A 12528-nucleotide genomic window follows, 5' to 3' on the forward strand; every position below is an offset into this window, starting at 1 on the left:
ATCTAGCATTTTAGAGAACACTATTTATTTGATGTTATCCCCAATAATAGAGTCCCATGACTGCATATTAACCTTCTAACAGCATGCCCCAGAGGGGTCACGCAGAGAACCCCTCCTTCCTACCTGATTGCTCTCCTCAAGTTTTCTTTGCTCAAATGAAGGTGCAAGTTAGCTGTGGAGGGAGGTTCCGTTTCTAAGCATGACAGAGCAACTTATGTACAAGCAAGCAATTGTCCAAGGACAGCATAGACACTGAACTCTCAGCCAGGACTGGGTAAAATCCTGGAGTGAGCTCTGCATCTGTCCCTTGCTGTAGAGGGTGGGCACACAGTACTAGGTACAAGTTCATGCCTAACGTTTCTGTGGGCTGTAACATGCAGTTATCAGTGATAGTGATGTACCAAGGGCTGGGACGCTGAAGGAAAAAGGGACACTCTAGTAAGTGAGCCTGTCTGTGTGGTTTCCTCTTGGGGCACTTGTTGGGGCCCTCGATATGCTGAGCAAGTGCAGGAGAAGGTGCTAGAAGAAAAATCAATTTCTAGTCCCATGGTGCTGGGGAGATCAATGTCCAACTCCTTCTAAGACTTGGAGGTCCTGCTCACCCCAGGCTGTCACACCTGATCCGTAGAGGATAGATAGAAGAACCCTGAATGTGGACCCAAAACACTAGCTGGGGCTGGGGGGAGATCTCAGTGGTGGAGGCCTTACCTGGCACACATAGGCCCTATAAAAACAAAAGCCACAGCTATTAGAGCAAGTGCATAAAGATACTCCTTGATAGAACAGGAGACTGAAAGCAAGGCGATGAAGCCGTGTAGGTAAGAACTGGGCGGATGGAAGCCCAGGAGTCAACGGTGATTTCTCTCTCTCAGCGAAACCAACAGTCTTTCCCTTGGAACACAACGGCAGCCCTGTTGTAAATTATACCCTCAAAAGGGCCCGTTATCGGTGTCTGTCACCTTCCACGGTCTGTCTACTCCTATGTAGGGAGTAAGTGATTTGAAATCTCGGTGTGTCAGCGGCTAGAAGTAAAACTTCAAATTTTACTGTTCTAGCTTTGTCCAGAAGGGGAATGATACTTCTAGCATGTTGTCTTGGTGGCAAATATTAATTCAGTTCTAGGTATGAAAAATGGCATAAATAATGTACAAACAACTAGGGTGGCCATGTCCTCAAAAGACTTTGTTTACAGAAAATAAACGGCTAACCAGATATGTGTAAAGTTATCTGATCCTATGTTTGAGAAAATTGTATAATTAAAAGCATTTGTATATACATCTTAGGATTTCCATTATTATGTTGTTTGATTTTCAAGTATATTAATTCTATAGATGATGTCTTTACAAAATTGGATCTCCTGATTAAAAAAAAAATGGTTTGGTCCTCTGGTCTTTCATTTCTCATGGTAATGTCTGGAGTTTCTGAGTGAAGGTCTAGCATGTCATTAGCTAGATTACCTGTATGCATTTGATGTTGCCTCATGAAAAGTAGTTACCTGTTGCTGTAAAATCAACCACCCTAACATGGAATGGCTTAAGATAACAGCGAAAAGAAAAACCTACTTGCTATGTGTATAAGCACCATCCCTGATTTGTTGGCTCTTAGCTGGGATGCCTCTCTTTTCCTCTACTGGCCAATCATCTTATAGTAGGGGTCAGAGTCCAAGTCTCCTGGAATTTCCCAAGGCTTCCCATACCCTGATGAGTCTGGTGGCAGAAGCAACACTGTATGTAGAAGACCTCTCCAGGCTTGTCCTGGAGTCTCGGTATCTTGTCAATGCTGGTGGTTGGTTAGAGCCAGTTACGAGGCCGTCCCAGACTGCAGCGTGGGTGGTGTTAGGCTGTGCTGGAAAGGTGTGCAGGCCAGAGAGGCCTAACTTACTGGGCCATTATGGTAACAACCACAGTGTCTAGGATAGGCAGTGACTTCTGAAGACCCACAAGGCACAACCACAGTGGGACAGATAGACTGATAACTCATGTCTAATTAAACCGAAAGTTTTCTGATCATCAAAAGATACTTCAGTAGCGAAAATGATAGCCCCAGAAAGAAAAGTAACTTCAATACATACATCTAATAAAAAGCATGTACCGAGGGCCAGCAAGATGGCTCAGTGGTTACAGGCACTGCCAAGCCCAATAACCTGAGTTGGATCTCTGGGACCCGCGTGGTGGACGGAAAAGAACAAACTCCCACACGGCGTCTATGACGACTACATGCCATAGTATGCCCCTTCCTTGCCCACAAACAATAAATAGAGCTTATATTTAAAACAAAGACCTCTTATAAATACCCGAGAAAACAGCTCTTTATAGACACCCACAAGCTACCCTTAGGAAGATAACTATGCTCAAATATTAGTGATGAAGGAAACATAAGACAGATAAGATTTTACTCCATACCCACCAGAATGACAGAAATTACAAAAACCAGTCCCAGGTGATCACCAAGGGATGAGGCAATAGAAAAGTCATGTCCACCTGCTAACAGTTTTTGGCAAAACCGCTTGGTAGACTCACACACATTCTATGGCCTAGCCATTCCATTCCCAGAGGGCTCCTCGGCAGGTGCGTGGACGTCTGTGCGCAGACAGCAGCCTGTGCAGGGTGACCTGACCGCACCTGATAATTCCCTGCGCTGAAAGATCTTTCCTTCCATCTCATTAGCCTTTCCGACCAAATATGAGCTCACACTCCCCTGATATGGAGAGAGAGCCTTGGTACAAGTATTTTCTTTCCCTGAAAGTAATCCTCCAACCCCAAATTCAGTCAGACTCCAAGATCATGTCCCGATCCCACCAATTTTCCTTCCCTTTGGAAATCATACACAGTACTCGGCTTATTGGTACTGCTTTGCCAGACCATCTGACCGAGAAGCCTCAAGTCACTGGTACTTTTTTACTCATAACTTATGTGACATACTTTACTATTCTGAATAGCTACAGCTTGAAGGCCCCTTATCCAAAAAGCTTGGGACTAGACTGTTTGTTTTTCTTAAAGGAATGAAACCAAAGTCTAGCACACGATTCACAGACACATAGCCTGCAGGGAACTCTGTACAAGTCTGTATAAACTGAACCGTCAGAAAGCAGGGGGGCTACTGTTCCAGCCACTTGGGGGCACGGTCTGGTTGCGCTAACATCACCACCACAGTCTTAATTAAGCTTCCAATAATCAGTTCTTACGTTATGTTGTGACCCATCACATGAGGCTAGGTGTGGAATTTTCCACTTCTGACATCATGTTGGTGCTTAAAGCTTTAGGTTATTAAAGCATTTTGGGTTTCAGGTTTTTGGATCAGGGACACTCAATTTGTATCCACATGTACAATTTGTGCTATGTATCCTTACCTAGGATATGTCCTTACCTAGAATATGTCCTTACCGAGAATATGTAAGGAAAGAAGAACCAAGTTTGACACTCAGTTCTTCACAGGTCTTTAAACGTGGTATATTTAACAATTAGTAGTGAGAATTTCATCTATTTTAGGAAAATGCCTATAAAGTTTGTGTGGGAGAACATCTTTCTGCTTGTTTTTCTGCATTTGTCAACTGAAATCACGCTGGAGTGATTAGGGAACCGGACCGGTGTTTAAATGGCTGACTAGAACTGCGGAGCCATTTCTTAGCAGGCTACATCTATAATCTACTCCAAGCTTGTTGTCACCCCCCCTCCACCCATGGCAGAAGATGAGTTCTATCAGAGACTGCAGATGCTCTTGACCACAGCGGTCACTCCAAACCCCACTCCTTACCCCTCCCGTCACGCTGCCCACAGCTGCGGTCTCCTACTGTGCTCACTCGTAGGCTCCTTTCTAAAAGCCAGACAGGAATCCTTCGGACAGAGAAAGAAGAGCTGCCCCAGGACCCACCAGAAGGCCAGTGGGAGAGCTGCTCGTCTGTCCAGCGTGTACTGCCTCCAGATCGACATTTGTAGCGTCCCAACGCAAATGATTTGTGTGTGGAGGAGACTGACCTGCTCAGCTGCTTCTCTCTTGGTGTTGTAGGTATCCAGATGTTCCTGCAGCTCCAAGACACTGAACTTGAGTGTTTCCAGCAAACCGCAGGCCATTAGCTGTGAAAGCAGACAAACTGATTTCCTTCTTGAAAGGTCACGGAATACCTGCCAGCTGGTTATTGACACTCTGCTGTCTGACCAGTGTGCACCCCAGAGGCACGGTCCTGGAAGCTTCCTCTAAACATGCAGCAGTCTAACCTAGGAATATTTGCAGCAGGGCAGGGCAGGGCAGGCCAAAGCGCTCTGGATACATTGCAATGAGAGGTCCAGCCCTCTACCGATTTTTGTTCGAGAACAGGAAAGAACACACATACATCTCTAGAGTATGATACTTCCGTTTCCTCATCCTGGATTCTATACGTGTAGGGAGAGGGCAGAACCACAAAAGTCTGGACAGCATTTCATACACTGGAATGGAATTTTTTTTTTTTTTTTTTTGAGACAGTCTTACTATGCAGTTCTGGCTGGCCTAGAACTTTCTATGTACACTATACTGGCCTTGAACTCAGAAATTTGCCTGCCCCTGCCTCCTGAAAGTTGAGATTAATGGTATGTTTCACCATGCCTGGATGGAATGACGTTTTGCTACCTATGTAGATCAGGGTTAAGATGAATGCTCACATTTCAAAAATTGAGAACTGCTTTTTACAAAAGGCCGATAAATGAACAACATCATTCCAATACAGTCATCTTACTTGTGCTTTGAAGAGGCTTTCGTTATAGAGAGGGGGTAGCCTGGGACTCATATACTCCCCATCCTTTTCACTTCAGCTTCCCAAGTGCTGGCATTTTGAGATGGGCACCAGCAGGCAGGCCTGGCTTACCGTCTCGGCGTCCACAAAGACGGTGGGGCATTCCGAACAGGTCATCATCACTTCCAACGAGCTTTTAAACTTGGTACCGATGCGCTGCAGACTCTCACCAAGAAAGCCCACGGCTTCGTTCGTTATCTCCCCAAACTTTCTTTGAATCGTCTATGAGGAAAAGCATGAGAAAAATTTAGTGTTTTATAAAATAAAAAAGGTCTTTCCCCACTTTTATGTAAGGAAGCGTAACTCACAACTGAAATCACTGTAATGACATAGAGAATCCTATTAGCAGATCTGTTAGGTTCCTATATATTATTTCTTTAGGAGACATGTCAACAAACAGCTGACGTGGTTGGGTACCGTGGCGCACACCTGTGTTCCTGGCTACCTGGGATGGTTAGGGAGGAAAACCACTTGAGTCCAGGAGTCCTGGCCTGTAGTGAGCTCTGACCATCAGCATGAATACAGTGATCTCCCAGGAGCAGGGGGTCATCAGGTTGCCTGGGGAGGCAAACCAGCTGGGTATAGGAAATAACTAATGTGTATCTACGCATATGTGTCTAGTGCCCCGAGATGGTATAAGGACTGGAGGGGAGGGTCAGAGGCATTGGGAAACCGCCACTATCACTGGTAAGGAAGGAGGAAGCCAAGGGCAGAGCAGAAAGTACAGAAGGTTAAGTGGAAACTCCCACTACTGAGCACTAAACACCCACGAAGGAAGCTGGAGGCCGGAGCGCCCCGGAAACGTCAGCGGGGCGTGCTCTGCTGGGCTTCCCAAGGCACTCGAGCTAGCATAGGTGGCAAAGGACAGTTAACAGGACTGGGATCTCTGTGCCTTAGACACTTTCCTTCCCCACACGACGCTCCAAACGATATCCACGTGCTGTGGTGCTGCGTGAGAATATTTCCTGAAGAGCATCGAGTACAGCGCTTATTGTTACTATTACCTAAGGTGGAAAGCAGCTCCAGTCACTCAGTTCCCATGGTGACGAAAGCAGCACCTAGCTCCTCATTATACACATTTCCAACCTCCCTGTAACAAGCTGGTGGAGGGCAGGTACCATGGTGTGTGCCTTTATTTCTCTGGCACCCATGATGGTACCCAGCATCCTACAGAAAGTCAGTCAGAACTTGTGTTGGAGTCTTGTAGCAATGTTACTGCAGGTTTTCGTAACCGTAACTGATTAACACAGCAGGTAATACTACATGCAAGTCAAGAAAATGTTACCTTCCTAGAAACACATGTTTGTTAAAGAAAATCAGGAGGCATGTTCAAGCCTGAGACGTCAAGTACAGAAGCCTCACTGTACCGGACGGCTGTAATGGGCACTCGGAAGGAAGCCTTAACCTCCACGGACCTGAAAGAGCCTTGAGAACACATGGAAGGTAAATACGGCACACGATCCATCCGTGTCTGACAGCATCTGATTGACGTGGCAGCGCCAGGCTTCTTCCTCATCCTCGTAGGCCACGGGCTGAAAGGCTGCTATGATGGCAGACAGAAAGGGCGTCGGCAGAGGCGACGAGGTCTGCACTTCTGGAAAACCATCTTGCTCGTCTTCCTCTTGACTGGGGAGACACAAAAGCCACAGCGATCAGCACACTGTCTGAACAGGACAGACCCTCAGTACCTCACACCGTTCAACAGAAACGACTCTTATCCACATGTACACATTAATTTAGAGAATGCAGCCCTGAACGCCCTGGGAGGTCACAAATGAATGCAGGTTCTTCCTATCTTAGAACTCTCCTACTTCAGGCAGTTATCTTAACCCAAGTCTACAATATGTTACTACTGGATTAACACTAGTTATGTCTACAAAGAATATGGATTAGGACAGGGCACAGTGGCGTACGCTTTTCATCCCAGCACTTGGGAAGCAGAGGTGAGTGATTCTCTGTGAGTTTGAGGCCAGCCTGGTCTACATAGGAATTTCCAGAACAGCTAGGGCTACATAGAGAGACCATCTCGAAACAATCCATCAATATTGATTAGAGTACATCTATCTTTCTACTTATGTATGTATGTATGTGTGTGTGTGCATGCAAGTACACGTGTATTCACATATATGCCTCAGCACATGAGTGAGGAGGTCAATCCATGGGGATAGGTTCCTTTACTATGTGGATCCTGGGAATTGAACTCAGGTCATCAGGCTTTGTGGCAAGTGCCTTTATCAACTAAGCCATTTTACTAGTCCTGAACCCCACTTTTTTTTTTGAAGAGCCCTTCATAGATGGTAACATTGGGAAAGTTTTGATTGTATACTTCAGCATCAAGGACTGGGTTGCACAAAGCATTATCAAGATTAGATACTGTTTTCATTTTGTAAATGAAGAAACAAAAAGTTGAGTAGATCAAATAATGTTCCCGAGGGGCTAATGGGAAGGGTGAAAGGCAGAATTTGACCCCTGATCATAGGCCCAAAGCCGCATCACCAGCCAGAGCATATATTCAGCTCAGCTATTTCAGAAGTACTGCCCAGCAGTAAGGCAGACAAGGCAGTGGACAGAAGGGGTGGCTGTTTCACCTCGGGACTCTCTCATTCCTACATCAAGACAGTCAAAACATAAAACCGGAGCAAGGGAAGAAGATGAAGCTGTATTTCTGTCGGCCTCAGTATTTCAGTCACACGCTCCACAGAGAAATGTGCCCTGAGTCCTGACACTGAATGGTTCATGTTACAAGATGGCAACTTCACACCTGAGACCCAAGAACATCAAGGAAGCGAGGGTGGAAAGATTTCACGAGTCAGAGACCAGGGCGCCTGTTGCTAGAAAGTATCTCCTAGACTTGACAGGGAAACCGCTTCTGTAAGACCCACACAGGAAGGCTGCCGAAAACCCTACCAAGTACCACCGGCAGCCATGTGGGTGTGAGCGGGAAAATCTCGCAAGGCCCCGCCCCCAGATGAAGAGCTACAGGCGATCGACAGCTGATCAGATAGAGAGGAGCCATCTCCCCAGAGATGAGCCCCTATGGGATATCTGATCCCAAATGCTCGGGTCCTAAACATGTTTACATAAAAGCAGCACTAAATGAGCTCTCCGCAGTGTGTGTGTGTGTGTGTGTGTGTGTGTGTGTGTGTGTGTGTGTGTGTGTAACAACACTGAAGAAACTGAGTCAGGAAGAGAGGATGCTGGGGGAGGGGGCAAACAGGTGAAGGAGGAAGAGGGCGGGGCACAAGTCATGTACATACAGACGGTATTCATGTCTGAAATTCTACATAAGAAAATTTTTAACTAAGACTAGAGTAAGGCTTTGAGCATATCAAAATAGTCACCTGAAGTAAAAACCTAGTTTACCTTAAAAAAGTTAGTGTTTTTAAATCACTGAAGTGACCGATTTTAACAAAATGTGTTGTACTCTAGACCTGTGTGTGCTCAATAGACATGAAACGCTCTACTCAGCTGTATAAACGGACCAAAGTAAACTACTTTGCCTTAGCCTTGTAGGATGCCAAAAACCTGAATATTTCCCCTTGCATCATTTCTGCCAAGCCTAAACTTGTGAGGGACTCCATAGGCCTTATAGTCAGGTCAGTAATATCAGAAAGACATGCTTAAGAGAGTGAATGTTAAAGTATATACTTTCAAATACAGGCAAACATTCTGTATGTATTGAGTGAAAAAATTGGATACATTGTATGTTATGACTCTTTTACCACATTAAGCATGAGGCTTTTGTCTTTCTGTAAAACTGAAATACGTAATTATTAAATATTAATCTCAAATATTAATAATCATCAAGAGCACTGACTTTGTGCAGTGGAGAAATATACTGATAGAATATATGAAGTTAGATCCTTTTATGGTGAACCACAAATAGTTATAGAATTTAAATAGCACACATTAGACAGCATCTTAATTTAGATCACAGAACTGTTTGGTGTGCAAACTTACGAAGAGCCACCAGAATTTCCACAAGCGAAGAAAAGTCTTGTTTGGGATTATTCACATTCTGATACTATATCTTGAATGTGCAGAATATAAATACCTGAAGGGAACAGTGTATCATCCTTCACAGTTGTTGTTTAGTTTTGCTCTTTTGGGGACCTGCCACCCAGCTCCCAAATAAATCACAAATGGAGACTTATTCTTAATTATGAATGCCTGGCCTTAGCTTGGCTTGTTTCTTGCCAGCTTTCCTTAACTTAACTTAACCTGTCTGTCTGGGCTTTTACCTCTCTCTATTTCTGTACACCTTTCTTTCTTACTCCATTGCTGGTTGTGTAGCTGGGTGACTGGACTCTGATGTCCTCCTCCTTCTCTGGCTGCTTCTTTTCCTTCCTCCTCCCAGATTTCTTTTATTTATTCTCTCTAGCTGCCAGCCTCATCTATCATTTCTCCTGCCTTGCTATTGGACAGTTCTTTATTAGACCATCAGGTGTTTTAGACAGGCAATGTAACACAGCTTCACAAAGTTAAACAAATACAGTATAAACAAAAGTAACACACTCTAAAATAATATTCTACAACACTTGAGTACCATTAAGTGGTAGCTCAGGATTCCTACAGTAATCTAACCTAACATCTAATCCCTGACAGGTAAGAATTTTTGGATACATTTTAGGTTTATTTCGGTACCCCAGAAATTCATTCAGCTATTGATTTTAACACTTGGCCATTTGGTATCCTGCCCAAACAGGCATGTGGTGTGCTTCTAACATGGTGTGTTAGGGATGGAACGCTTTTGTTTAAATGGATAATAACAGAAAGAAAGGAAGGAAAGACCATAGTATGTCTTATCTTTAAAAATGAAGAGAGTGTGACTATAGACTAAATACCAATTAATCAAAATTCATAATTTGGAATGGGGCAGGGCATGTCTGGGAAGGGTGGGGACGAAGCAGAGACTCCTTCCTATCTGTGTGACCATGCTCACCTGGACAACCCAGAGAAATCAGCCTCTTCCTCCTCACACCGTTCATCCAGCTCCTTCAAAGCCAAGGTGACGTCCTCTTCACAGATGGACTCGGGGTAGCTTTCCGGGGCCAGAGGCTCTGGCATGTCAGTTTCTTCTAAATCAAGGATTCCTCGACACACTAGCTGATCCTGTTGGTCTTGAATAATGTATGACCCTTCATCTTCAAAGGCTGTAACATGTTCCTCCTTTAATACTGAACTTGTATCCTGTGAAATGATCGCAGCTTTAGCAGACTTCAACAACACTAAAAGACGTTTACCAATGCAATAAAGGTCTGCCAAGATCTGAATCTCTGTTTAAATTGTCTAGTTTGTCCAGTTTTTGAATTGTGAATATATACAATTGTCTTCTTAAATGATCCCACTCTTTTTCATTTTTTCCTTTTGATTTTTGCTAGTATAGAAGAATGAATCCAGGGCCTCATACACGAGGCAAGCAATTTACTACTGATTCAAATCCCCAGTCCTAGAATTCAAAAAATTACGATATACAGCCAACTGCTCTATAAAAACACCCAACACCTTTTCTTTGTTTTCCTTTTCCTTTGTGTACAGGACTTGGTGTTGACTAGAATCCATGTCCTTTGCTAAGATACCCTCTCTCATACACGTTATATTTCTATATAAGAAAACCTGTCATTACTACTGTACAGTCTCTCTTATCTGACCTCTCTATCATTCCTCTCATTTTACCAAACACGGTAAATTCTAGCTATAGATAGGGAGAAGGTCAGGACTGAACCCGTTGACACTAAGGGTCGGGCTGCCCACAAGTCAGAATCAGACACCGACCGGTCATAAAGACACTCAAACCAAACCACTCGGTTCATTTTCCTGGGGTCTGTGATGCAGGGAGCTGGCTTTAGGGAATAAGACAATAGCTCACTGCAGTGTTGGGACCCACTAAAGCCTCACGGCTAAGACATAGTTCACAAAGGATTAGGAAACTTCAGGTTGTCAGCTTTTGAAATTAAATGAATTACAAGGTGCATTTAAGTGAGGATGGCTGCGTGTCCCTAATCCTCAGCGAACGGACAATAAGGAAAACACGCGCAGCAGAGGTAACAAGTGGATCCAGTCTACCTACCCACTGTTCACGTGCTGACATAATGTTGCCGTGACTACCAAGGAGGAGAACGGCTATTGGCTAAATAAATGAACTACCACTGCTAAGAAAGAAAGACATGTTCAAGGCACATATCGTAATGGTGTCCACACTCATTTCTAACGTGCATGGATATGAGTCTGCACCGTCTGAGTTTTAGAAGCCAAGACGAACTTTTTTAGTATTAGACCTTCACTGCTTTATATTTGTAGTAGTTTTTAATCTTCCTTTTATGGCTTAAAAATGGAATTTTCCCTACAAACTGTGAAAAGTAAGCAGAAGTTAGAGCCCTGGGTTAGCCTGAACCCTAGTTTACGCTTCTGGAAAGAATTCTGAGCACGTTGTAGACAGGTGCTCTGCTACAAATTAATTCTTAATTATGAGTCTGTAATTAGCTCAGGCTAATATGCAAATGGAAAGGGCATATACTGGCATATGGAATGCATATGGTAAATAGCATCAGCCACATACAAATGTCTGCTAGCACCCAACCAAAGAAGGGAGAGCATGGCGGTCTGAGACAACAGAGACCAATCCTTGAAGATCTCAAAGGCTGAGGAACAGGGCAGAGAAACAAGAAGTACATGAAGGAAACATAGGTCTGGATGTGGTATGCAGAGAACCTTGACCTCACAGAGTAGGACCTACGTCAGCCTAATGGACTATGTTCAATCCAGTTGTAGTTTCCGTCTGAAGTTCAGTTTGAAAAGACTTGGCTCGTGAAGAAACAGACCTAGGAACCTGGGGAGAGAATTTTTCTAACACTGCTAGAAATGTCCTGACATCTACAATTTTACTGGTATAATCTTTTCCCTCCGTATTTTGAGCGTCCTGTGTCACATACTCAAACATGGCGGCATGAAGCCCCACTTTTCATTAGCGACACCTATATTTGGCTATCATTCGCTATTATAATTTCCAAGTGATATTATATTGGAAAGTATTATTATTCAGTATACAGTGAAAACTGATAACAACTCCCCTAGATTTCATTAAGTAGAGCACACTGGGTTAGTAGAATGGATTCCATTGTTTCTATGCAGATTAGGAGAATCAAATTTCCTTGAATTCCACAGTCACACAAGGACAAACACACACACGTATTTTGTTACATTTAAGGTTCACTTTCCACATGTAAAGTTTTCTGTGGTGTATGACTGAAGCTTTCTTTAATGAAATCAAGCGAAGACTTCGTGCCTTCAAGGGATCAGAGAGGAAGTTTTTTGGAAGATTACTTTTTATTATTTTTAATAATAGTGTAGGTGTGTTTTTCTGCATGTGGGTATGTGCACGTGAGAGCAGGTGTGCTGGGAAGGTAGAGGGCGCTGGATCTCCTGAAGCTGAGGTTATGGATGGCTATGGACTGTCAGCCATAGTTGTTGGGGACTGAACTCTGGTCCCTGAGAGAGCAGCAAGTGCTCCTAACTGCTGAGCCATCTCTCCGGCCTCTAGTGAGCTGTTTTCAGTCAAAGAGAAGCCACAAAGTTTCTGCCAAGATATGCCCTCTGTGGTGGTTTGAATGAGAATCCCACCCCCCATAGGCCCATATAGTTGAATATTTGGTTCCCAGTTGGTGGAACTGTTTAGGAAGGATTAGGAGGTGTGGCCTTGTTGGAGGAGGCATGTTACTGGGGGCGGGCTTTGAGGTTTGAAAAGCCCAGGCCACTCCAGT

General features: G+C 44.2%; 1 protein-coding gene across 9 annotated transcripts in view; it reads right to left on the bottom strand.

The window, feature by feature from the left end:
- Fryl (FRY like transcription coactivator) overlaps positions 1-12528 on the bottom strand; it is a 242412-nt gene that overhangs the window by 8178 nt on the left and 221706 nt on the right. For all 9 annotated transcript variants that reach the window (XM_037209095.1, XM_037209091.1, XM_037209094.1 and 6 more), the window contains 4 exons: positions 9711-9958; positions 6184-6394; positions 4841-4990; positions 3975-4073 (listed from right to left, as the gene is read on the bottom strand). In XM_037209095.1, coding sequence (XP_037064990.1) covers positions 3975-4073; positions 4841-4990; positions 6184-6394; positions 9711-9958 — 708 coding nt within the window. The remainder of the gene's footprint in view (positions 1-3974; positions 4074-4840; positions 4991-6183; positions 6395-9710; positions 9959-12528) is intronic.

This window comes from Peromyscus leucopus, chromosome 10 (assembly GCF_004664715.2).
Source record: "Peromyscus leucopus breed LL Stock chromosome 10, UCI_PerLeu_2.1, whole genome shotgun sequence".
NCBI lineage: Eukaryota > Metazoa > Chordata > Mammalia > Rodentia > Cricetidae > Peromyscus > Peromyscus leucopus.